The following is a 23,577-nucleotide window of genomic DNA, read 5'->3' on the forward strand; positions in this document are numbered from 1 at the left end:
GGTGTACCTTCATTGAAGGTTGTGTGTCATGGCTGGTAACTTGGCATGTAAAAATCAACTACCAATTATTAGTGGACCGGAGTTCCGCTGTGATGACCCCTAACCGGGAAAAGCCGAAAGAAACAACAGCATAAATCATAAATATATATTGCTTTTATGACATGAGAAAGAAGGAAACCATTTCTTTGTTCTAGAAAGTGATGTTTTTGAAGATTTGAAATGTTACTATAGAAAAAAGACAGGTAAAGTATTGCCAAGAATTGTCATTTGGCACTCAAAAATTCAACGTGCTGCTGTTCTGGTAGCTTTGAATCAAAAAATTCACTCTAACTGCAGTTTATAACTAAATATTTGGGTTTTTATTTATTTATTTTTAATTTATTTATATTTGCTTTTCAAAACATTTTGTTCAAAAATGTCAAAATGCTCTGAGATATAATTAGTATTCAGATAGTGCTATAAGGCTATTAAATGTGGCAGGCAGCCAGCCTGTGTTATGTCCATTTTCATTCCTCTAGTGTGTTACTGTAAACTGCCTTAGGGAGATGGCATGTGTCTATATATGTACATGCACACATATAGCTAGCAAATTAAATTTTTTCAGAGGGTTTTTGTTGTTGTATTCTGGCAATATAGCCAGTTTCTACCTGGGGCTATTTGACCATTGCTCATCAGGATAAGACAAACTAATGTCCAAAATATAAATAATAACTAAGGCAAGAACGAACCAAGAAAGCACAATTTAATGAACACTCTGGTGCCTTGGCTGAAACACAGCCTTCAATAGAGTACAAACAAAATTAAAACACAGCCCATAAAATAGTCATCTTAATTAAGCACAAACCAATAACACTATAATCTCCAAAATATACATATACTAAATTGTCATTAGTCCAGAAAAAAAAAAGCGAATACTTTTTATTTTGCCAGTCAGATCATCATTTCCATTACTATATATCTCCCTATATGCATAATCGCCATTACTACATATAGGGGGAAATCAAGACTTCATCTACAGGTAAAGGCATAGCACTGGCATGTAAATCAGGACTGAGATCTTATCATATCCTTATTGCTGGAATGCCATTCCTGACTGTGTTTTGTAACCAAATAGCTTACTGGAATCTCTTGAAGTTTTATTCTGTAAACTGATGTAGGCAAATTGATATACAGCCACTTATATAATTAATGTCCAGAGTATATTTATACTACATTTTCATTGTGTTAGAAGTAAAGTCTCCATAAAAAAATATTTTTTATGTTGGGTAGATTAGAAGAGTTAGATACATTTTTTACATTTTTGTAGTTATCACTTGCCTGTTACCGACCTAAAGTTCAGCACTAACATTTGACATGGTGGGAATGGAATACAACCTTTCAAAGGAAGGTGCCTGAGGCCCTGGATTCATATGCTTTACTGCCACAGTTTGACATTTTGCATTATATTTAATTTTATTCAGTTACTTTTGTTGTTGTGGCACTGAACTTCAAATCTGTATAAAGAGTACAAAAATGGCCTACACCATATAATGCAAAACTGTGCAATAGTATAAAATATAATAAACCCCAATGTGATTTCATGATCGAGCAAAGCCCTTTGTGCCTGTTTAAATACAAACGTGTGCCTCCTTAAATTAGTCATCCAAGTCAGACCTAAAAACATTTATGTTATCACATTATATAACATGCTGTGCCCTAAAGCACCTGCCCCTAGACAAAGCTGCCTTCCACTTTAACAATAAATTCCTCACCATCCTCAATTCTCATGCTCCCACTCATTCCACGAGGGTAAAAAAAAAGCTGCCCCGTGTTTCACTAAAGAAACTAAAACAAAAATCATAGTTAGAAATAAAGCATGGGCAACATGGCATGCTACAAAAGACCCTATAAACTAAACCAAATTTAGATAACCAAGAGATGAGACAAAACAAGCTATTCTATTAGATAAGAACTACCTCCCTCTCCAACAAGGGAACCAAAATAACCCCCCAAAATTCTGGGTAGGGATAAATAAATTACTGCACCCAGGTCAAACCTCCACTCTACCTCCCTCAGCCTCTACTGATAAACTACCAGCGGATGTTGGTAACACCTTTAATTTCTTTACTGAAACCATCCAAGCCCTTGCTAGCCAAATACCCCTTAACTCCTCTAACCCACTGGATAGCACTCCCAGCCCTCCTTTAGCTTCCAACCAGTCTCTACATCTTTCATTCGTTCACTACTCAAAAAATTAAAACCTACTATCCTAGCTGCAGACCTTCTCCCAACCGAATATTTGCAAAAAGCTACTGATACCATAGTGTACCCTGTTTCCATTCTAATTAATCGGTCCGTATCAGAAACCTCAGTCCCCTCTATCTGGAAAATATCCTGTGTCATAACCCTCCATAAAGGTGGTAACTCTACTGACTTATCCAATTATAGACCCATAGCCATCGTCACCTCTGGCAAAAATAATGGAAAAAATGCGTCCATAAACAACTCCTGTACTTTCTAACCCAAAACAACTTACTGGCTAACTCCCAGCATGGCTTCAGACCATATCATAGTACCACCACAGCTCTCCTCACCTTCTCTAATGCAATAAACTATAACAGGAACAACAATAAGTTATCTTCAGCCCTTTTCTTGGACCTGTCCAAGGCTTTTGACATGGTTAACCACCATCTTCTCATCAACACCCTGGCAACAATGTCCCTTGGCAATCACTCTCTACGATGGTTTGAATCCTACCTGCACAATAGACAACAATCAGTCTTATGGCAGAACAAACTCTCAAACCTCCTACCAAACATTCTAGGTGTCCCACAGGGGTCTATCTTGGGACCACTTCTGTTTTCTATTTTTATTAATGACCTACACACAGTCATCCCTGAAGCCATCTGCATTCAATATGTAGACGACTCAACATTGATCTGCACTGGCACCTCACAAAAAGAGCTGCTATCAATAACTCAGAGTACTTTTAACCTAGTAGAGAATTGGCTTGTCGCTCACTGTCTGATTCTAAATCCTAATTAAACAAAGCTCCTACTTTTCACCCCCACTCAACGATCCACAGCGTTATATCTCTCCATTAAGGTTAATAATGGTACCATAATCTCTCCAGATGCCCATACAAAACTGCTAGGAGTTATTATAGATAGCAATCTTAAGTTTGATATGCACGTCAACAAAACAATCAAAACCATTAACAGAAAACTGGGCTCACTATACAGGATAAAACCATTCCTTACCCCATATGCTAGGACTTCCATTGCCCGCTCCCATCTACTCTCTGCACTCTACTATGCTTCTCCTTTGCTTGCCAACCTAAATAAAACTGAACGTAAACTCTCAAGCTGCTATAATAACATAGCTAGATTTGCAACTGGTCTACCCTATAGAACACATCATTGTAAAAATCTAAACTATCTCGGATGGCTAGAGCTACCCAGGCAGATTCAGTATAATCAACTCATTGTGGCTCAAATTTCAATTATCTTTTTTTTTAAGTTGAAGGATACCACAGTATGCTCCCATATTCTTTCTTCATATTATGGAGATAGAATACCACAATATGTTTCCATAGTCTATCATCATATTATGGAGATAAACAATGTTTTGACCATATACTTATTCTGTGAGACGACATACTTTTTGCATGCATCATGTAATATTGCCTATGTTCTTGATCATGTAATATTGCCTATGTTCTTCACCACTGAGTATGTGTTCATTAAAGATTAATTGTTTGTCAACAAAAATATAAATATTTTTAAAGAGGTCTACTTTCTCACCCTTTTTCATATCAATATTATGTGTACAGAAAAGCAAATAATATTTTTGCACTAAGTTGTTATTACATTAAAAGTAAAAATCCTCTTCATTTTCCAGAATTTTATTTTGTTTGTAGTAAGCCATAAATATTGCCATAAGAGTGTGAACAACTAATGCATGAGGCTCAGATTCAGCATACTATTAAACTAATACTATTAATGATAGAGCAGGAGTCGTGGGTTGTTTTTATAAATGATCACATTACAGTTGATCCTTGAAATGTCTGTACTGAAATGTCAAAGGGGAAATTATATTTTGGCCTTTTATAGGTAGGCCCTACAGCTACATGTTTAGAAATGTTCACTACTGCACTATGACATTTTGGTTTATTCTGTGTTTTCATTGATGTGCTGTTTAGAAGCTCTGGTTGAGATATAGCCCTTTACAGGTAGACACTAGAGGCATTGGTTAATCTGCATTTACTGCCACAGTCAGACATTTTGCATTATACTCAGTTTACATTGTGAGTGCTGTATTGAATGTCTGCTCAAGTAAAATCCTCTTTATTTCTTCTAAATACATAATTTTTTGTGTGTGTGTGTGTGTGTGTGTGTGTGTGTGTGTGTGTGTGTGTGTGTGTGTGTGTGTGTGTGTTACTGGACTTATGTTCCCCCCAGTTTACAATCATATGCAGTAAACCATATTACATGAAGAGAAAGCTGTGCATTTGCTATTAAAGGAGAAAATATCAGCTAAGTTATTATTTTTTTTTTTGCTGAATATCATAATATAGTATTCCAAGGTAATTGCTAACACTTCATATAGCAATAGAGAAGTGTTTTTTTATTGCTAGACATCACCAGAACTCTTATACATTTATCTGAGTGCTTTGCTTTTGCCATTTGATTGATAGCAAACGTATATTTTGCATTTTTCAGGCTGACAAAATTAGCTGGTTCGTATTCAGAAACACATAACACACTGTGCAATCATTTCTAACAAGATTGTTCAGTGCATTATGAGGGAGTGACCCAAAGGCTGGTGTACTGCCACAGGACTATAAAAGATCTGATAAGTTGAGTTTCAGTGGTCTTGAGGGACAAAACTGCATTCAAATATAGTAGGCTAGAGGCATGGCTAGTGTATTTTAGCCATACAGTCTGCCCCAGAGCTGTTCACTGTGCATACATTGATTCAAAAACCGTGTTCTACTGTTCTTTTTCATGTAGCACTGTGAAGTCTGAGCATGGTAGATTTGTGGTGTACACCCATTACTTTCTATAGCAGTAATAGATCTATTAACACTGCATCAGGTAAGTGCTGTGATGCTGTGTGTGTGCTTGTATGCATGCAGTTGTCTGTGTGTGTATGTGTGTGTGTGTGTGTGTGTGTGTGTGTGCATGTGTGTCTGTGTGTGTGTTTGTGTCCATAGGTACCTGTGCAATAGCATTGTGTGAGTTGGTAAGGGAAACATTTAGCACAACCACCTGCATTAAGTGCTTGGTTCAGTGACATTTATGTGTTCAACTCAAGGATGTACAAATGAGTCCCTAATGATCTTTTGCTCAATGTGACTCTATCATGTCTTTGTTTTACTGTGAAAATATTTAACAATATTTTGAAGTAGCAGATATCTTCATTTGAAGTTAGGGATGAATTCAGGCCAGAATAACAGGGTGCTACTTTTACAGTCAACTCAAACAGAACTGGATCAAGGTCAAATGGAGCCCTAGGCAGGGAAATTGAACACCACCCCACAGCCATTCCAGTGCCACATCACTTGGCTATTTCTCCTCAGTTACCATAAATGCTGTTAAAACCTCTCAGTGTGCTTACTATTTTCTTTACTTATACAATGATTACAGATATTTGGATTTAATTCAAATTTTATAGCACACTACAAGCAAACAACTTTATATTTTAGTGGTTCATCAACAAATTCAGTGCCTGCTGCCCTTAAAGAATAAAATGCCTATATTACATTAAAAAAATTGGTTAGCTGCTAATATTGCAATAGGGGTTGGATGGCAAATGAACAACAGGTTCATAGTTACAAGGTATCTCATCCAAAGTAAGACACACACTAAGGACTGCAGCACCCCACCCCCTTAAAATACGACACAGTATCAGCAATCCACCTACATGGTGTGAGCGCAGAACCCACAGCCTTCTGCATCAAAAGAAAGTATGCTACCTGTTGTGCTGCTAACAGCACTTTCAAGTTCTCTATCACAAACACTAATGACCATTTGCTACACAAAACAGTCGCACATTGAAAACAGACATAGCACAAACAGCAGTAAAATTATTTTCCTTTGAAGCTCACAATTTTTTGCAAATGTATTGAAACTCAGAATTCCTTGCAAATATACTGAAGCTCACAATTTCTCGCAAATGTACTGAAACTCACAATTCCTTGAAAATGCAATGAAAGTCATAATTCCTTAAAAGTGCAAGGAAACTCATAGTTGGTGTAAAGGATTTGGCTATCACCTGTAACTAATGTACAGGTTTGAGCCTGGTTAAATTAACAAACATGTTTATTTATTTTAGACGAAAAGGTACGCTGGTGTAGAGTAGCCAAATATCCAGTCACTGAAAAACACAAGATGTTCACACAAGGAAACCACCACGCTTGATGAGCAATGTGGAGATAAATCTTTTAAGTAGAGCTTAGCCGTAGCTTCTTCAGACTTTCAAACATTTAATTAAATAAATTGTAATCTGGAGTTAATTAAATGTTTGAAAGTCTGAAGAAGCCTTCGGGCGAAAGCGCTTACTACGAATAAAAGATTTATCTCCACATTGCTCATCAAGCGTGGTGGTTTCCTTGTGTGAACATCTTGTGTTTTTCAGTGACTGGATACTTGGCTACTCTACACCAGCGTACCTTTTTGTTTACTCTACTTTCTACAGTTTTATCTCGCTGGTGTTTCGCTCTACGTGCTGGGTGTGATACTTGGATTTTTTTATATGTTTATTTATTTTATTTATTTATTTAAGTTTGATGACCGGGAAGTCCCCTGGGCCAAGAAGAGCCCATTTTCAGTGGAGGCCCGGGAAGAAAAGCTCCACAATAATTGCAAGTTACATTTCACATGTTACAAAAGGACATAGTTCATATAGCTAATTAAACATTTACAGATAAGCTCTATGATATTTGCAATTGGTTTGTCATAATGTTGCAAAAATGAAAAGACATAATTTAATACAGAAATTTCAACATTTACATAAAGTGAATTTTTTTGTTATAAACTCAATTGTAGGTTTAACATTTCAAAATATATAGCTACTAGCCATTTGTAGGTTAGGAAAATATTATGCATGGAGAGGATAATAGTATATTTGAGATTGGAGAGTATAGTACAATAGATATTAGAGAAAAAAATAGTTTTTAGTAGGGGAAGGATTGTTTTGGGTGGGATGAAGTAATAGCAGAGGTAGTTGGATGAGTTGGTGCAAGGTGGAATGAGGGGGGTTTAAGTTGGAGCGTGGCAAGGGCATTCCCATTTGGAAGAAAAAAGAGAGAGTTGCTGAGATTTGAAATTTGTATGGTTAGGTAGGTTGTGTAGGTCTGTGGGGAGAGAGTTCCACTGTTTAGCTAAGGAATGGGACAACAGTATATGGCCAGAAGGTCATGCAGGTTTGTGAAGGAGATTTTGATTTTTGGATCTGAGTGAACGGTTGGAAATGTAAGGTTTTAAGGAAGTAGCGAGAGCTGGGCAGTTGGCAGGTTTAAAGATGAGCTTGTGGGCAATGGTGAGTTGTAGGTAACCGAGGTCGTTGGGCAGTTCAAGCCAGTTGAGGGTGAGGAGGGAGTGGCAGTGGTGAGATGAGTTTTTTGAATTGGTTGCAAATTTGGAAATCTTGTGGTAGCAGGATTCAATATGGACCGAAGGCCAAGATGGAGATTGGTGAAAAGAGGGGTGCCATGCATAAGGGAGGGGAGTAGGAAGGTGGATGCAGGAGTTTGATGGGTAGAGGGGGTTAGGAAGTGGTTGTGCTTGTTGAGGAGACCTAACTTTTGGTGGGTTTTCTTGATTGTGGAGTGAATGTGGGTATCAAATTTTAGTTCTTCATCAATAATGATGCCAAGAGGCTTGGTGTTGGGAACAATTTCAAGGAGGGTGTTGTTTGGCTCTGTATGGTGAATGTGGATTTGTCAATGGAGTTTTTGGTAAGGAAAAAAAATTAGTTTGGTTTTATTTGCATTTAGTGCCAGATGGTTAGACTGCATCCGGGTTTCTCTTTTGGAGAAGGCTAGTTGGGTTTTTGCTAGGAGATCGGAGGGGGAGAAGGTTGAGCAGAGGATTGCGGAGTCATCTGCATATTGAATGATAGATGAGTCTGGGATGGATTGGTGAAAGTTGTTAATGAATAGGTTGAAGAGAAGAGGGTCAAGAACAGAACCTTGTGGGACACCTGTGGGTGTTGGAAGGGAGAGGTTGAATTTTTCCATTGGGCAGCTTGCTGGCATTTGAACAAGTAGCTGGAAAACCAAATGATGGTGGTGGGAGAGAGGTGTAGGGTGGAGATTTGGGATATAAGTAGGGTGTGTAAGATGGTGTCAAAGGCCTTTAACAGATCTAGGAATAGTGTGGATACGAACTTGCCTGAGTTGGGTAGGGGAGAGGATATTGTTTGGTGCTAGGTGTGCCATGAGTTGCACTTGTATTGTTTTCTTCATATTTTAGAAAGAGGAGAAAGGATGGCAATAGGCCTGAAGTTGGTGGTGTCAGTATTTTTGCCACCTTTGTGGAGGGGGATGATGTAAGCATGGCACCAGCTAGAAGGGACATATGATTTCTATGTTTCTATTTATAAGAATAGAGATGAGATAGGCAATGCTGTCTGTAGATTGTTTGAGGAAGGTGGGGGGAAGGTTGTCTGGTGCACTGCAACAGGGTTTGAGTTTGAGGAGAAATCTTTTTATAGTGCTTGTGGGGATGGGCTTGAGGCAGAAGGATGTGGAGGAAGGTTGATGATTGGGGTGGTGGTGGAGGGGGGGTGGGAAGGAAGCTGATACTTTAGCTAGGAAGTCTATGAAGAATGAGTTGAACTGGCTGTCTGTTTCACGGTTGGAGAGGTTGGGGTCTGGGCAGGGGTTTTCTTTGTTGCCAGGATGCAGCATGGATGAGATGGTGTCCCAGAATTTTTTGGGATTTGTTGAGTGCAAGGACTGGAGTCTGGAGTAGTGGGGCTTTGCGTTCTTTAATTATTAGTTTTTTTGCAGAGTTTTTTAGTTGCTTATACTCTAGGAGGGTGTTAGTGTTTTTATGTTTTTGATACTGTTTCAGTTTTTTGTCCCTTTAGTGCAAGGCTAGTTTAGTATTTTTTGATAACCATGGACAGGGATTGTTTTTTATGTGTTTGGTTTGGGGGGGGGGGGGATTGCTGATTGAGAAGAGATAGGAATGAGTGGTTAAAGTAGGAAACTGCATCATCTAGAGGAAGGGTTTTTAGAAAGGACCAGTCAGTATGCTTTAAGCATTCGGAGAAAGTTAGAGGCAGTTGCTTCAGAGTTTTGTTTTGTTTTTTTTGTACCTTTGAATGTGTTTAAGGGAACTGCTCACAGTCTGTTGGTGAAAGTAGAACTTGCAGTGGCTTTTACTGGTTTGTACGGGGTTCTGCTCTCTGTGTTCTTGTATGTAGGCAGTTGCTTCAGTTTTTATTTTTTGTACCTTTGAATGTGTTTAAGGGAACTGCTCACAGTCTGTTGGTGAAAGTAGAACTTGCAGTGGCTTTTATTAGTTTGTACGGGGTTCTGCTCTCTGTGTTCTTGTATGCAGGCAGTTACTTCAGTTTTTTTTTTGTCCTCTCTAACTATGGCATTACACACACATGTTCAACAAAAAAATCCCCTACCCATTTGTCTGGAGTAGCCTTAAAGAAGAAATGTAATGCATTTCTTCTGTAAGGATGCATGCAGAGTGCATCCTTAGTAGTGTCTGTATGTGCATTTTTAGGACAACACCCATACATTACCTGGAACTGAGCTTGTGTTTTTTAAGAAATGAGCTCTAGACAAATGGGCTCCATTACTGTCTGTGCTAGGTCCATTATGACCAGAATCAGATTATTGTCGGTTATCTACACTAAGATGAGTGCTGGGATTAGCCATTTCTAAATTATACAGCACTGCAATCACATCTTGACAGATATGCAGGATATAGGCATTTAGCAGAGTCACCTGACACCCTTGCAGATGGAGCAGATCATCTGCTATCACTCAGCTCACAGAAAGCTTTCCTGGGAATGTTGTACTCTTATCCATAGGTTGGGGACATAGAATTTGCTTTCACAGTTATGTTTAAAGTGCTTTTACTGCTATTGTATGTACATGTATGAAACAACTTTTCATGCCCACACAGGCCCTGATATGCAGACTGTTCTGTACTACACAAGTGGTTCCCACCACCAAGAATGACCACTGGATGCAGGTTTAGAGCAGCCAGGTAGATGCAAACATCAGGGATTTGTATTGCATTATGTATTCTCTGGCCATCGTCACTCAGGGCACAGTGTCCAGGCTATATGGTATCTTGCCTAATGTAAAGAACATAACTTTATCACAACCAAGAGATTGATTTATGCAAGACACAATTTCTGGAATTGGAAAACAGCAAGACTATTAGGAAGTTGAGAGTACTGCCTTATTTATGTTTTTCAGAGCAAGCGTGGTGTGTAACATTCACTGAGTTATACTGTGCTTTTCCATTTCTGTAAGAAGACATTTTCTAAGTTCTATTCAATACAATATGTTATGTTTTTACTGAAAATCGAGCATGTAAATAATCTTTCTTTTTTACATAAGTGTAGAAGTTTGAAATTGTTTTATGACTTCTGGAAGCTGCAACAGATCTGAGGAAATCTGTGTGTGTGTATTATTGACACACATGCCAAATCCTGGCAGTTTCTATCAATGGGGGTAGCATGAGAACCAGATGTCAGATGACCAGGTGTATGTGATGTCATTCTGTAATCTAGGACAAAAATGATGTTTAATACTAGATCAGACGGAAGTCTCATGGCGTTCTGTTCTTGGAACCTGAAATAGGAGGATCACTCACCTACTTCATCTTGCCTTGCTCTAGTAAGTGAACCAGGGAATAGTAAGTCTTTAAATCAGCCAGGAGAATATAGTGAGATTAGTTAAGTACTGTTTTTTTCTGTATCAGTGTAAATGTATCCATCTGTGTTGTTTTAATATTTACTGTGATTGAAACTCTGGTGGGTATTGTAAATGGATATTTAGTATTTTCATGTTCTTTTATTAATTATTAATAAATATATTTAAACTTTTCATTGTGACTGGTCCTTTAGAGAATATTTTAACCTTTGAGAGTATTCATATCTATTTGGCGACTCTGTGGCCACTCCTGAAAAGCATACTGCATTGGTAAAAACACCACCATTTGTATTAATTTCACTCAGCATTATTGGGTATCCTTACAAGAGCCTTAAAGTAGCTGGCTTTGGAATGTCTGGAGGCAGTGCAACTACTTTATAGTCTGGACAGAAGGGGGCATAGCAGTAAATGTGTACCAGCCTTTCCCAGGTGTGTATGCGAAAATCAAATTTCAAAGTGTGTGTGTGTCAGCTACTTGCAGCAGGGACAAGAAGCAATGGTTTCACAGATAGAGTGGTGGAGGACTTGGTTTGGACACTTGGCTGAGGACTCAACTCTATGGCTTTGCCAGTGGGGAGTCTTATTGGGGGTCTGGAGAGAGAGGGAATACCAGCCCCCAGAATGAGTGTGTTCCCTATGTGGTCTTAAGTGAAATTGTGCTTGGTGCAGATAGCTGCATCTGGAAACACTGTGTGTATTCATTTTTGTTCAAGTGAATTTCCCTCTCCAGTGTCAGTGGTGAGGATTCAGGCTTCTTGATTACTGGCCCAAAGTGGGGACTTCACATGGGCATTCAGCACAACATGTTGGTTCTGGGTGGTTTAGAAAATAATTTTGCTAAACTGTAGTTATATGATTCTGTCATGCTTGTTAGAAAAGAATTTAATCAATATTCAGATTGTTTTCAATTAGGAAGAATAGATACCTCTCACATTTACAGGAATGGTGACTTAGAATGGTTTTGAGTCCTTATGTTAAATGCCACAAGAAGGACTCATACAGTATACAGTATGAAAGTCTGGGAGTACCTAAGCAGTCTATCGTGATGGATTGTCTTCAGCTCATTATACTGAGGAGGCATTAGCCAGTATCAATATCATGATAAATTTCAAGTCCCTAAGTATACACAGTGCTTGCAGATCTTCACATCAGTAAGACAGTAAAGATTTTTTAAGTTTTATTACCGCCTTTGTGGGCTTGTCTTTAGCCCTTTATAGCAAGGAGGCATACTCTAGTCTCAGTATTATGATGAAGTTTATATCCCTGAGTTTTTGATACAAAAAAATTCTTATCTTTAAACATATCAGAAAAGTTCAGCAAGATCATATGAAAAATTAGGCATAAAAAAGAAGGGTACAACAGAACTTAAAATGTATCATTCTAGCATTATCGAATAAATAAGCAGTATATAACCAGGAAGTGTGTACAGCAATGCCGTTAAAGACATGAAATATACATTCTAAAAATCCTCAAAATAACATTTCATATACATCATGTTATTTGCCTTTGATATTACGCAGATGAAACTACAAGTCACAGTGTATAAATGGTATTTGACATTAATACTTCCTGTTAGAAACTGATGCCTTACTAACACAGTTTGCTTGCATATTCAAAACGATGATTAAAACTATTTTAGGAGTGAGCAACCTGAAAATATCTGTAAAGGGTAACAGTAGTGTCAAACTTTAGAAATATTATTACGTTGACCTGACAGTCTATACAGAATTCATGCTCTTTTAAGACAGGACTCACCATTATTACTTACTGAAGTCTTCTAGCTTTATGTGGTGACATATCTCTAAAAATACACTGGCATGTGTAAAATCACACCAGCATGAGCTAAGGGCCTTTACAAACAGTTATCCCTGAAAAAAATCATCACTAGTGAGGAACCCAGATAAACTAAAATAGGAAATTTGACAGCCATTCCTCAAACATTATTGCCTATTATTTCACAGTATCACTAGTTCATTTTCATATAGGCTGAAATGATTTCTAATTATCAACCACTGCACTATAATAAAATGTAGCATTTATAGTTTCCATGAACTTTTGCAAATCTTGCTGTGTTTGAAGTATTTATAGCGATACAATCACAAATGCCCTTTATTTCAATATTTTCTCTGGACTGTGTAAAAAGCTAATTGCTTGCCAATTTGAATGTTATCTACAAACTATTCCAACAATTATATAAGTACATTTTAGCACTCCTTACATTTTAGCACTCCTTACTAGTATAAATCAAAACTGATTTTGTTTATCATGCCATTACAGTCTGATGTGTCCGAGATGTGTTGCAGTGCTAGAACTGAATTTGGAGAAATGTCACAACAGCTCTGAGGTTAATGTGCTTCCTTTTATGCTGGATACTTCAAAATACAAATTCCACATCTGAAGCGTCCTACTTCCTTGAAATTTTAACTAAACGAATTATGATTCACTGTTCAAAACATGACTCTCTTACCTTTAAAGGAAGACTCATTAACACTGTACATTTTCAGTTATAAGATCCCACAATTTCTCAAAAGTTCTCCATTAGAGCTCTTCTATTAAAAAGAAGGACACAAAAAGACTCTTAACTCCGTCTCTAACAACAGGAAATAAGGTAAAACGTAACCCCTCCCATAATTAAAAAGATAAAAAATAAGCTGTATGTTGCAGAACATGCTTCTAGAGTTGCAAAACAAATGTTATTCATTGTGGTCTTCCTGGTATGAGCTTTATTAGATACAGATCTGCTGCAAAATGTTTATAGTTTGCAAACACTTTTATTTATTATTTATCCATCCTTTGTTGACTGGGTTATTCTCAATGTGCGAGTAGCCTCTTTTTAAGGGAAACCTGAGTTGGTGTTTATAATACTAGGGGATATTTGGCCAGGGCATCAAGGAACTATGCCTACTCTTTTCAGTAGGTCACATGGGATCTTTTACATCCACCTGAGCTACCACCACCTCAGTTTAATGTCTCGCCTGAAAGATGACACATTGAGGAGTGCAGCACTCCTTTATGTTGCACTGCAGTGTTAGCAATCCATCTACCTGCTGTAGGACAAGAACCCACAGCCTTCTGCACCAATGGCAAGTAACTACTTATTTGATGAAGCAAAACATACCATAAAATGTGGCTTTGCTTTCTACCATCTCATGTTATGTATGGATCACATAACAGAAAAAATAATGCTGATTTATACTGTAATGCATTGTCACTTTGTGTCTATCCATAATGTTTTTAAGCATAAACCTCAAAACAGGTATTACTAGATGTCAGAAAATAAATAAATGTATCAATGTATCTTCATTTACTTTTTACTTTTTCCAGCCCATGTACAATGCAGTCACTAATGCTGTTGAGATTAACATACAGTGAGAACATTCATTATGAAAATATCTGTCAGTAAATGCAATGACCATGAGCAAGTTAAATACATTGACTGATGTGCCATTTATAATAAAGGACATATTAATCAAAATGTTACTGTAGAACAGAAAACGAGAATTAGTAGCAAGGTAGACCAACTACACAGTGAACTATCCATAGACATTGGGCAGACATAGAAGAAGCATCTTTGACTTAAGACCTAACGATCTCTGTTTCAGTCATGAGTTTTGCCAGGGAAGCCTTAGTCTGTCAGTTAGTGCAGAAGATTAAGGCTATGGACCGTTAATGAGCTACGTCCTGCTATGCAGGATTTGATTCCATCAGGCTTCATTTGCCTACTGTGCGACCTTCAAAAAGTCACTTAACCAGACAATGCTTTGGGTCATTTGGGAATTTGACCATAATGCTGAGCAGCTGAATGCTCCGGATTGTGCAGAACACTCTGCATATGTGATCGATTTTGCCCACTGTTCCCCTGTTTCGCATTGAACAGTGGTGGCTCCACTTTGCAATTTTTGACTGGCTTCTATATCACAATTAAAGTTAGTCAGCATTGTGGTATGCAAGCCAATCAAGTAACTATTCCAGAGGCAAAGGAAGCCAATCAGGAGGCACAAAATGCAGCCTCAATTGCCTCTAGCAGTTTTTATGGCACTGTGATACCTTCAAGCAGAGGGGGATTCATTTGAATGGTAATTCGCAACTGATATATCCACACTCTTGGTTTGTGCTTCTGAATATTTCATTGCTGATTTGCTGGTTCTGGTTCTAACATAATCACATCTATTGCAACTAAATTAAATGCCGGTAATCTTTTTACTTCGCTATTAATGGGCTTTAAACTTTATAATATCTAGTTTATGTGCTGGTGTTTCTGCAGCTCTGCCTGATACCTTTGTGCAACTCTCCTTGCAGGTGGTAGTCAGGGAGAGAATTACTTTAATTTATTTATTTGCTTATTTTATTTTATTTCATTTATTTTTTGCATTTAGTTTTGTATGAAGACAGTACAGAACTGGGAAAAGGCAAGTCTTTTTTTAAACATCCAGTTAACTCATCCAGTGCTCATTAGCACTCTTCAAGAAAAATCTTGATGATTGGATGGGAAATAGGAACTTCACCTCGGGGATCACCTCTGTGGCTCTGCTCAACAGTGGCACAGGAAAATAATTTTCTTGGGTGGCAAAAGCCAGGGTACCTTTTTGGCTGGGCTTGTATATGCCCCAGGGCCGATAGCCTAGTACCTACCTATGAACCTATGAACATCCATGGCATATAATGACATCTAGACATGTTTTGGGACAGGCTTCCTTAACAAAATGACTTACAAATTAATAGCAAGCAGTATTAGAAACAGTAGAGTATAAGTAATAAAATTAGACTAAGATTATTTTCTCTGTAGGGAAATCCAGATTAACAATCATTGTTAGTCACTTATTGTTCATATTTCATTTGCACATTCATATTTTTAAAACTGGGAGAACCATATTTTATTAAAGTACAAGGCATGTGTAGAACAGAGCATGTGTACCTAACTTTAAAAAGCATTTCTGAGTATAGACATGTGCATATAAATAGTGAGAATGTGCAGGCAGCAGTGCCATTTTGATAGAACAGCCAGAGTGTTAACATGTATGAGTGCAGTAATCAATTTGTTTATAAGTTTAAGTTACAAAGTCTCATTCCTAATGTGTTTGCGTGTAATAAAGCTGCTTGAACTGAACCCACACCTGTTTGTCTGTTTTATCCTGACCAGACAAGCAACAGTATGAAACCCAGCTGCTGGAGACAGAATGATGTATTATCAATACACATTTACAGTGCACTATGCTGGAGATATTGCTGTTTGTTTTCTAACAATTATGAAATGTGTAATACTGCCATTTGTATTAATATTCCCATAAGCAAGTGTCTTGTAAATTATTGCATCAGATAAAACAGCAGATGTTGAAGAAAATTATCATTTATGTTTGTACTTCAAGTTTTGCATATCGAGAAAGATTTAGATTGCTAATTAAACAATTAATCATACTTTTTCTTTATGTTGTATTTAAAAAAATAATCATTATTTTTCATATTTCTGTAAATATCTCTATAAACAAGCATTCATAGAGGAATTCCTTATTATGTGAAAGCTCATGTCTAGCTAACAAAAATGTTCTGATATAAGTTTAGTATGTACAGATTCGAAGAAATTACATTTTTTACAATACTTTAAAGACAAATATCATTTTGGGTTTGTTGCATTAAAATGTTGACATTTTGTGTGTCTTCTGTTTTTAACTTGATTTTTCTAAAATCGCTCTTGAATGCAAGGATGAGTGTATACTGTTAGAGGTGTAACATTCCAGAGCTCAGAGGTGCTAATGAGTTAAGGAACAAGAGACAAAAAGACCCCAAAAATAAATACCTCTAAACTGTCCCTGATTTTTCAGGGACCCCCCTAATTTTGACTCAAATTTTAGTTCTGTCCATCTTAATCCTTCCTAAAACTGGTGACTTTTGCAAAGAAGGTGGTGAATTACACTTGATGAATAATGATATTTATTACAGTTACATACTACTCTTACCTCAGGAAATGTATTTTAATTCACATTCTCTTATTCTGGCAATCTTTCAAGTTAATAGTACTAATACTGTATAAGTATCTCTGACTATTTCTGGATTTGCACTGGTTCTGTTGAAATTTGTACCACTTTAAGAGATTTGCAAAGATATGCTGTAAATGAATCAGCAATATAAAAATTTGCCTATATCTAAGTATGCCGTGTGTGTGTGTGTGTGTGTGTGTGTGTGTGTGTGTGTGTGTGTGTGTGTGTATGTGTGTGTGTGTGTATATGTGTTTGTGTGTGTGTGTGTGTGTGTGTGTATATGTGTTTATGTGTGTGTGTGTGTGTATATGTGTTTATGTGTTTGTGTGTGTGTGTGTGTGTGTGTGTGTGTGTGTGTGTGTGTGTGTGTGTGTGTGTGTGTGTGTGTGTGTGTGTGTGAAGATGTGGAGGGGTTAAAAAAGTAGGTGCTGAAGATCATGGGCCAGATTCACGAAGGCTTGCACGGAGTCTTAGAGTAGAGTAAGACTCCATGCAGCCATCATGTCTGACGAGCGATCCAGGAACAGCCTGTAGGGGCGTGTAAGAGAGCTCCTAAAACGGCTCTTACATGGACAGGGCTGGGATATGCAAATTACCTCAATTGCAGGTGAAAGGCATGCAAATGAGGTAGATTTGCGATTCAGAAAACCCAAACCAGTCCGAGTAAGAACAGTGTTATTTACAGAAATGTACTCAGTTGACAACTGAGTACTGTTCTGCAAATAGGAAAACGGAGCCGTGACAGCTCCAAATAAAGGTTGCATCCAGTGCAGGAAGCATGCCAATGGCCAAATATACGGCCATTGGAAATGTTTCCTGATGCAATATGAAAATAAAAATAATTTTTTTTTAACCGATTTCCGATGTGTAAGCATAGCACAGCGCCACGCAAATGGGCTGTGCTCTAAAATGCAAAATACTAAAAATTAAAACCCACAAATGTGGATTTTATTGAAATTGTTAATGTACAATGCAAGGGAATGACAGGCTGAAGACAACATGGCCACCAAGTAGAGGTTGCTAAGGGGGGAAGCGCAGTCTAAGAAATGTAACCAAGCATTAGTAGGCAATCCTATGTAAATGAGTGTTAGGATAGTGAATCACAAGTTTACATAGCAAATGAGCACAGTCAGTGGAGTGTAGGAGTAAGATATGGGGAGTAACGGAGCAGAGGATAGGTGACATCATGAGGGTGGTATGTATGAAAGAAGTGAAGTTCATTGGAGCAGAGTAGCATGTGTCAGCTGTCATTTATACATCATGGAAAGAGGTGTGCCAACAGGTAGGCTAGGGAAAGCCAAGAAATGGAAGGTGTATGCCATGGATAACACCAAAGTTTCTTGCTGAACGGGTATGCACGCGTGTGTAAACCTGAGTAAGACAGAGTGCGCGCGTAAGCATGAGTGCGCGCATTTAAGCCGGAGTAAGCATGTATAAGGCTGTTTAAAGGGTTGTAAGCACATTTGCGCTGGTGTGCACGCGTTTTAACCCGAATAAGCAAGTTTTAGTCTGTGTAAGCATGTGTGCGCACATGTTATCTGCTGTGCGCGTGTCTGTGCTTGTGTGTGCAGCGCTCCCCCCCTGAGGAAAAAGAAAGGAGAAAGGAAGCACAACAAATAGTAGGAAGCTACCAGGGAGTACTAGCAGAGCTAGCAGGTGAAAACAATCAGAATCAGGCAATTACACAGGCAGTACACTAGCCCAGCCCAGCCTATCACTTAAAACTCTGCAAACAACAGTCCAGTATGTTTCTCACAACAGACACTGCAGTAAGTTAATAGAAGTGAAAACTGAAAAAGCTTAACTGAGACAAAGAAATGTTAGGGGCTGCCATTGCTGTTATAAGGCGACATATGCAACATGCTGAGGGTGGTGACAATGGAAATGCTGCTGGACAACCCACAGTGAGAAGACGGAGAAGAGTGTACAGGCCCAGGGTAACATACCAGGGGCTACATGAGCTGGAGATAGTGGAGCGCTATAGAGTGGACAGAGACCTCCTGCAGCAAATTGTTGAGCTGTGCAGGCCATGCCTCACACACAGAACCAACAGAGGGGAACCCATCCCAGTGGAAACCAAGGTATGTGTTGACCTAAGAATATTAGCAACAAGTACCTTCCAGAGACCAACTGGTGATATGATGGGGATATCACAGGCATCAGCATCCAGGGTACTACACCAGTTCCTGGATGCCATGTCAGCACATGTCGGTGATCATGTATATTTCTCTAATTCCCGTGAGGTATTGGCCAGCAATATGCGTCTCTTCCAGCAAATAGCGGAATACCCTGAGGTAGTGGGTGCAACAGACTGCACGCACATATGCATCAAAGCACCAGCCGGTGAGCGGGGTAGGGTCTACTTCAACCGCAAGGGCTTCCCCTCCATCAACTGCCAGGTCATGTGTGATGCCCAGGGCATAATACTGAATTTGTGTGCTGGCTGCCCTGGAAGCTACCATGATATATCTGGCATCTGGCGCAGCTGTACCAGACATTTGGTCACCTAGTGGGGGATGCTGGCTATGCACTGGAGCCGTGGCTGATGACACCCATCAGAAATGCACACACACCTGAACAGGAATGCCATAATGAGGCACACGCACAAACACGTAATGTAATAGAGCATGTGTTTGGGCTGCTCAAGTCACGGTTCTGGTGCCTGGACACATCTGATGGAGCCTTGCAGTACTCACCAACTACATGTACCCAAATTGTCATGGTATGTGCTATGCTACATAATATGATCCTGCAAAAACAGCTGCAGCAGGGCCAGCATAGGCCTGGGCCAAACAGCCCCCCACCATTGTCAAGGCCATCACAGGCAGAGCATGACTCGGAGGAGGAACAACCTGAGCCTGCCCCAGTAGGCAGAAGGAGGCATGCCCAGTATGCTTTGGCCTTGGCAAAGAGGCAATGCATAGCACATACACTGGCTCAGTAGGAACTCTGGAAATGATACCTCTCTCCAACTCTCACATATAGTAAAAGGGATGCCTAAGATGACACTACCTGCTTTCAAACATGTACAGGGAGTGTAGTATGTGCATCAGACATAGGCAGCCCTGCAGCACCACCTAAGGCATGATTGCCATGTGTTAAGCAATATAAAGCAGTGCTAAACAGCATTTACCACCATGTAGTATATGCAAACAAAATCGCACACACCAGCTAGCACAACTTTGCTCAATGTTCAGTAATATTGGGCAACGTCCAGCAATGTTGGTGAATATTGAGCAATGTCGGACAAGCCTGGTCTAAGTAGGGCATAGCTGAACAAAAGCCAACATGCTCATATTTGCTTAACTGGCCCTTAAGCAGTCTGGTCTGCTCAGTATTAAAATATAAAGCAGTGATGGGCCTCAAACCCAGGATACTGTGCACTATAGCCAAAGTACTGAACCACTAAACCATGACAATATTGCAGTGGTCAGCCTGTATGAAGGAATGTTGATAAGTCTATGCAAAGTATTTCATGGAAACCCTGCAGGCACAGCATAATCCTTGTCGAGTTATGACACAAAGGTGAGTCCTGCAGTGAGAACAGAACCTGACTTGCAACACACACAGTATAAATGTTAATATCGGTCATGTTCACACACAACCAATGTAGTGCACCTCAGATAGCAACATACTGAAAGCTCACACTGGGCATGCTCACACACTTGAATAAATAAGACAAATGTCAGGCAACAAAACACGGAATGGCAGAAATGGGCATGCCCACACACTTAGGCCATGTCTGAGTACAGCAGTGGGCCACGCATATCTGACAGTTGCATGTGTTAAACCAGGAACCTGTCATTATACAGCAATCCGCCCTGTGCACACAGTCATATGACAACAGACACATCTATAATATAGTGGGACCCTGTCATAATCAAATATGTTCTGCAGATAGCGAAGTTGTTCATAGAAACTGGTAAAGCAAAGATGATAAAGACCTGCAAACAGTATCAGCAATAAACATTGTGCATCTTGAACATTAGCATAGGTTCAGAGGTGGATACTAGGCTATCTGCCCTAGTTCATGTACAAGCCTAGCCAGAGTGTGTTTGGCATTCGCAACCCTGTCAGATTACTACACTGTGTGTGTGAACAGTAGGTCACACAAGAGAGCCCATGTACGTTTAGGCTAGTGTGCCTCTGTCTAGCAGATAGACAGAAGATATCCCAGGGGTAAACATACGATCACCCATACAGTCATCAAGATGTCTCCAGTAGGTGGTCAGTGGGTGGCTCTGCCTATGTGAAACTGGGATTACATTCTGGAGTGAGTGGAGCCTCTGGGATAAGAATCTGTCCCTCCACAATGTCCTATTAACATCTGTGCTGAGGTATACGTCCCTGGAGTGTGTAGCTCCAAGGGAGTCGGATATCCTGAGGTGGAGCATGTCCAATAATTCTGGGTTGGGTATACCTGTAAACAACAGGCACACATCATATCTGAGTAGGTGGTAAGCGACTGAGTAGAGATGGAGTTACTGCATCTGAACTGTGCAGGGCATCTGTGTGAGTCCCTAGATCTGCTTGGTGAGGAACTTCCGTGGCCAGTACAGTTGCTGCAGGTGTTGGGTAAGGTACACCCCAAATGTGGCATTATAACCAAGCATGGATGTGATGAGTATAGGGGCACAATGACCTCACTCGATCTAGATGTGAAACCATATGGGATAAGGTGGCCCACATAAAAGGTGTGTCCAACCACTTTGGCAACGTGAATGTCAAAGGTGACAGTACGAACAAGTCATGTCCCCAAACCCTACCGTATGTAATGGAGTACTACCTATGTGGTAATGTGTGGGCATGTTGTTATTCCCAAAGGGGATGACTATGCAACTAATGGCATTTAGCTGTAGGCCATGGCTCAGGCACCAGTCATCCATCTCTGTGAGACCCTGTTTGAGTATGCATTTGGCAGCTGGAGGGTTGATCATGGCACCCAGTTTGCAGTCAAGTGCAAACATGTTCAGCCATATTCCCCCTGTGGTAGCCTGTACGTCAGACAAATATATACTGAACAAGAGAGGTCCCAGGACCGAGCCGTGTGGGATGCCACATGTAACTGGTGTATAGTCAGACATGGCACCTGCAATTCTGACCATGTGGGTGCTATCCCTGATCCAGGTATCAATCCATTGTGTGAGATGTGTCCATATCGACGCTGGTGAGCCTATGCATAATGGCCCAGTGGGTTATTGTGCTGAAGGGTTTTGCAGGGTTCAGGTATGCTGTGTGGACAGCCGTCCCTATGTCGATGGACCTGTTAGCCATTTAAAGAATACAAACAGGTTCAAGAGGCAAGATCTGCCCACAACAACACTGAAATGTGTAGGACACAGTGTCTGTAGGTTCCCGCTGTCTATGTGTATGAGTCCCATGACAATACGCTCCATAGCTTTGCAGAACAGGCTATTTAGGCGTATAGGGCAATATTGTCTGTGGTCCGTTGTGGCACCAACTGTGTGGAGCGGGACCACTGTCACTGTACGCCATTCCTTGGGTATATATCCTGTGGTAACTCTGATATTGAACAGTGATGTAATGTGAGGGTTGCGTCTGTCATGATGCTCGTGTAAGATGCAGGTTGGGACACCATCTGGTCACATTGATACTGTGATGTACGCTTTGGGGAGGGCAGCACTCACCTGTTACTGTGTGATGTCTGGGAGGTTATACTCTGTTGGGATGGATAGTTGCTCCTTAGGGGGGATGGGTGGAAGACATCTGCACTGAACCTGTTTGCCAGGATGTTGGCAATGCCAGTGGGTTCAGGGTAGGTTTAGTCAGTATGCAGTAACTCACAGCATATCAGTGAGTGTCCACTCAGGTTCCTGACATAACTGAAGAAGGCCGTGTGATAGTCCTATGTGTCTGTTGCAATTGTCTGGTAGAACCGGCCCTTAGAAAAGTTCATGAGTGATCGTAGCTGTCTGCTAGTACAGATCACAGATGCCTTCCCAGTCTGGGATTGTGCTCTATCATGTAGTAGCTTCCTCCTGACATTGTACAGCTTATTAATGGCTGGGGTCTACCACACAGGTCCCCTGCCATTGGAGTAGTGAGTCCTGTTGTTATTTGGGATAGCACAATCCATGCAGTCCACTAGGTGTCCATAGAATGTGTATGTAAAGGATGCAGCAGTGTGAGCCGTATTTGCCACTGTCTCAGGGTCTCTGAAGGATACCACCTTGCTTCGGTGACATGAGACACTGGCTCATGAGAAGTTCACCAAGATTACCCAGGATGGGTGTGTGGAGGGTATATGTATGTCCAGTGAGATACATGTATGTTCTGAACTTACCAATGAGGTGTATATCGCTGGTGTGGAACATAGAGTCCCCATGTTGGTGATGATCAGGTCCAATATGTATTCCCCCTTGTGGCTGTGCTGACTGGTTGTGCCATAGCATATGAGTCTACAAATTGTAGCGACTGTTGGGCGAGGGTGTCGGGGCTTGAGTAGTATCCCCAGTCAATATTTGTGTATATGAAGACACACAATATAATGGTGTTTGTGGAGACCTTCATATTCTCCATAGTTCCCACGAAAGCCGAGTGTGGTTCCTGAGTTTGGGAGTGTGTTCTGTAGCAGGCAACAAACTGAAAGGCAGTATTGCACAATGGTAGTTGTATATGTATAGTCTGTGATGCTTTGTGCAGTGCTACTAACCCAGAGGTGTGTGTGTTTGTGATGTATATGGATACTCC

The 23,577-nt window shown here is 39.9% G+C and overlaps 1 protein-coding gene across 2 annotated transcripts in view; it reads right to left on the reverse strand.

Annotated features, from left to right (window-relative positions):
* LOC122796291 (probable G-protein coupled receptor 141) overlaps window positions 1–23,577 on the reverse strand; it is a 679,533-nt gene that overhangs the window by 448,275 nt on the left and 207,681 nt on the right. Inside the window, exon 1 of one of the 2 annotated variants that reach the window (XM_044064655.1) lies at window positions 13,359–13,472. The exons of the other annotated variant lie outside the window; for it this stretch is intronic. Coding sequence (XP_043920590.1) covers window positions 13,359–13,389 — 31 coding nt within the window. The 5' untranslated portion in view covers window positions 13,390–13,472. Of the gene's footprint in view, window positions 1–13,358; window positions 13,473–23,577 lie in introns of those variants that run through there. 2 annotated transcript variants of the gene reach the window in all.

Source organism: Protopterus annectens, chromosome 3.part0 (genome assembly GCF_019279795.1).
Source record: "Protopterus annectens isolate FY-2018-M chromosome 3.part0, PAN1.0, whole genome shotgun sequence".
In the NCBI taxonomy this organism is placed as follows: Eukaryota; Metazoa; Chordata; order Ceratodontiformes; family Protopteridae; genus Protopterus; species Protopterus annectens.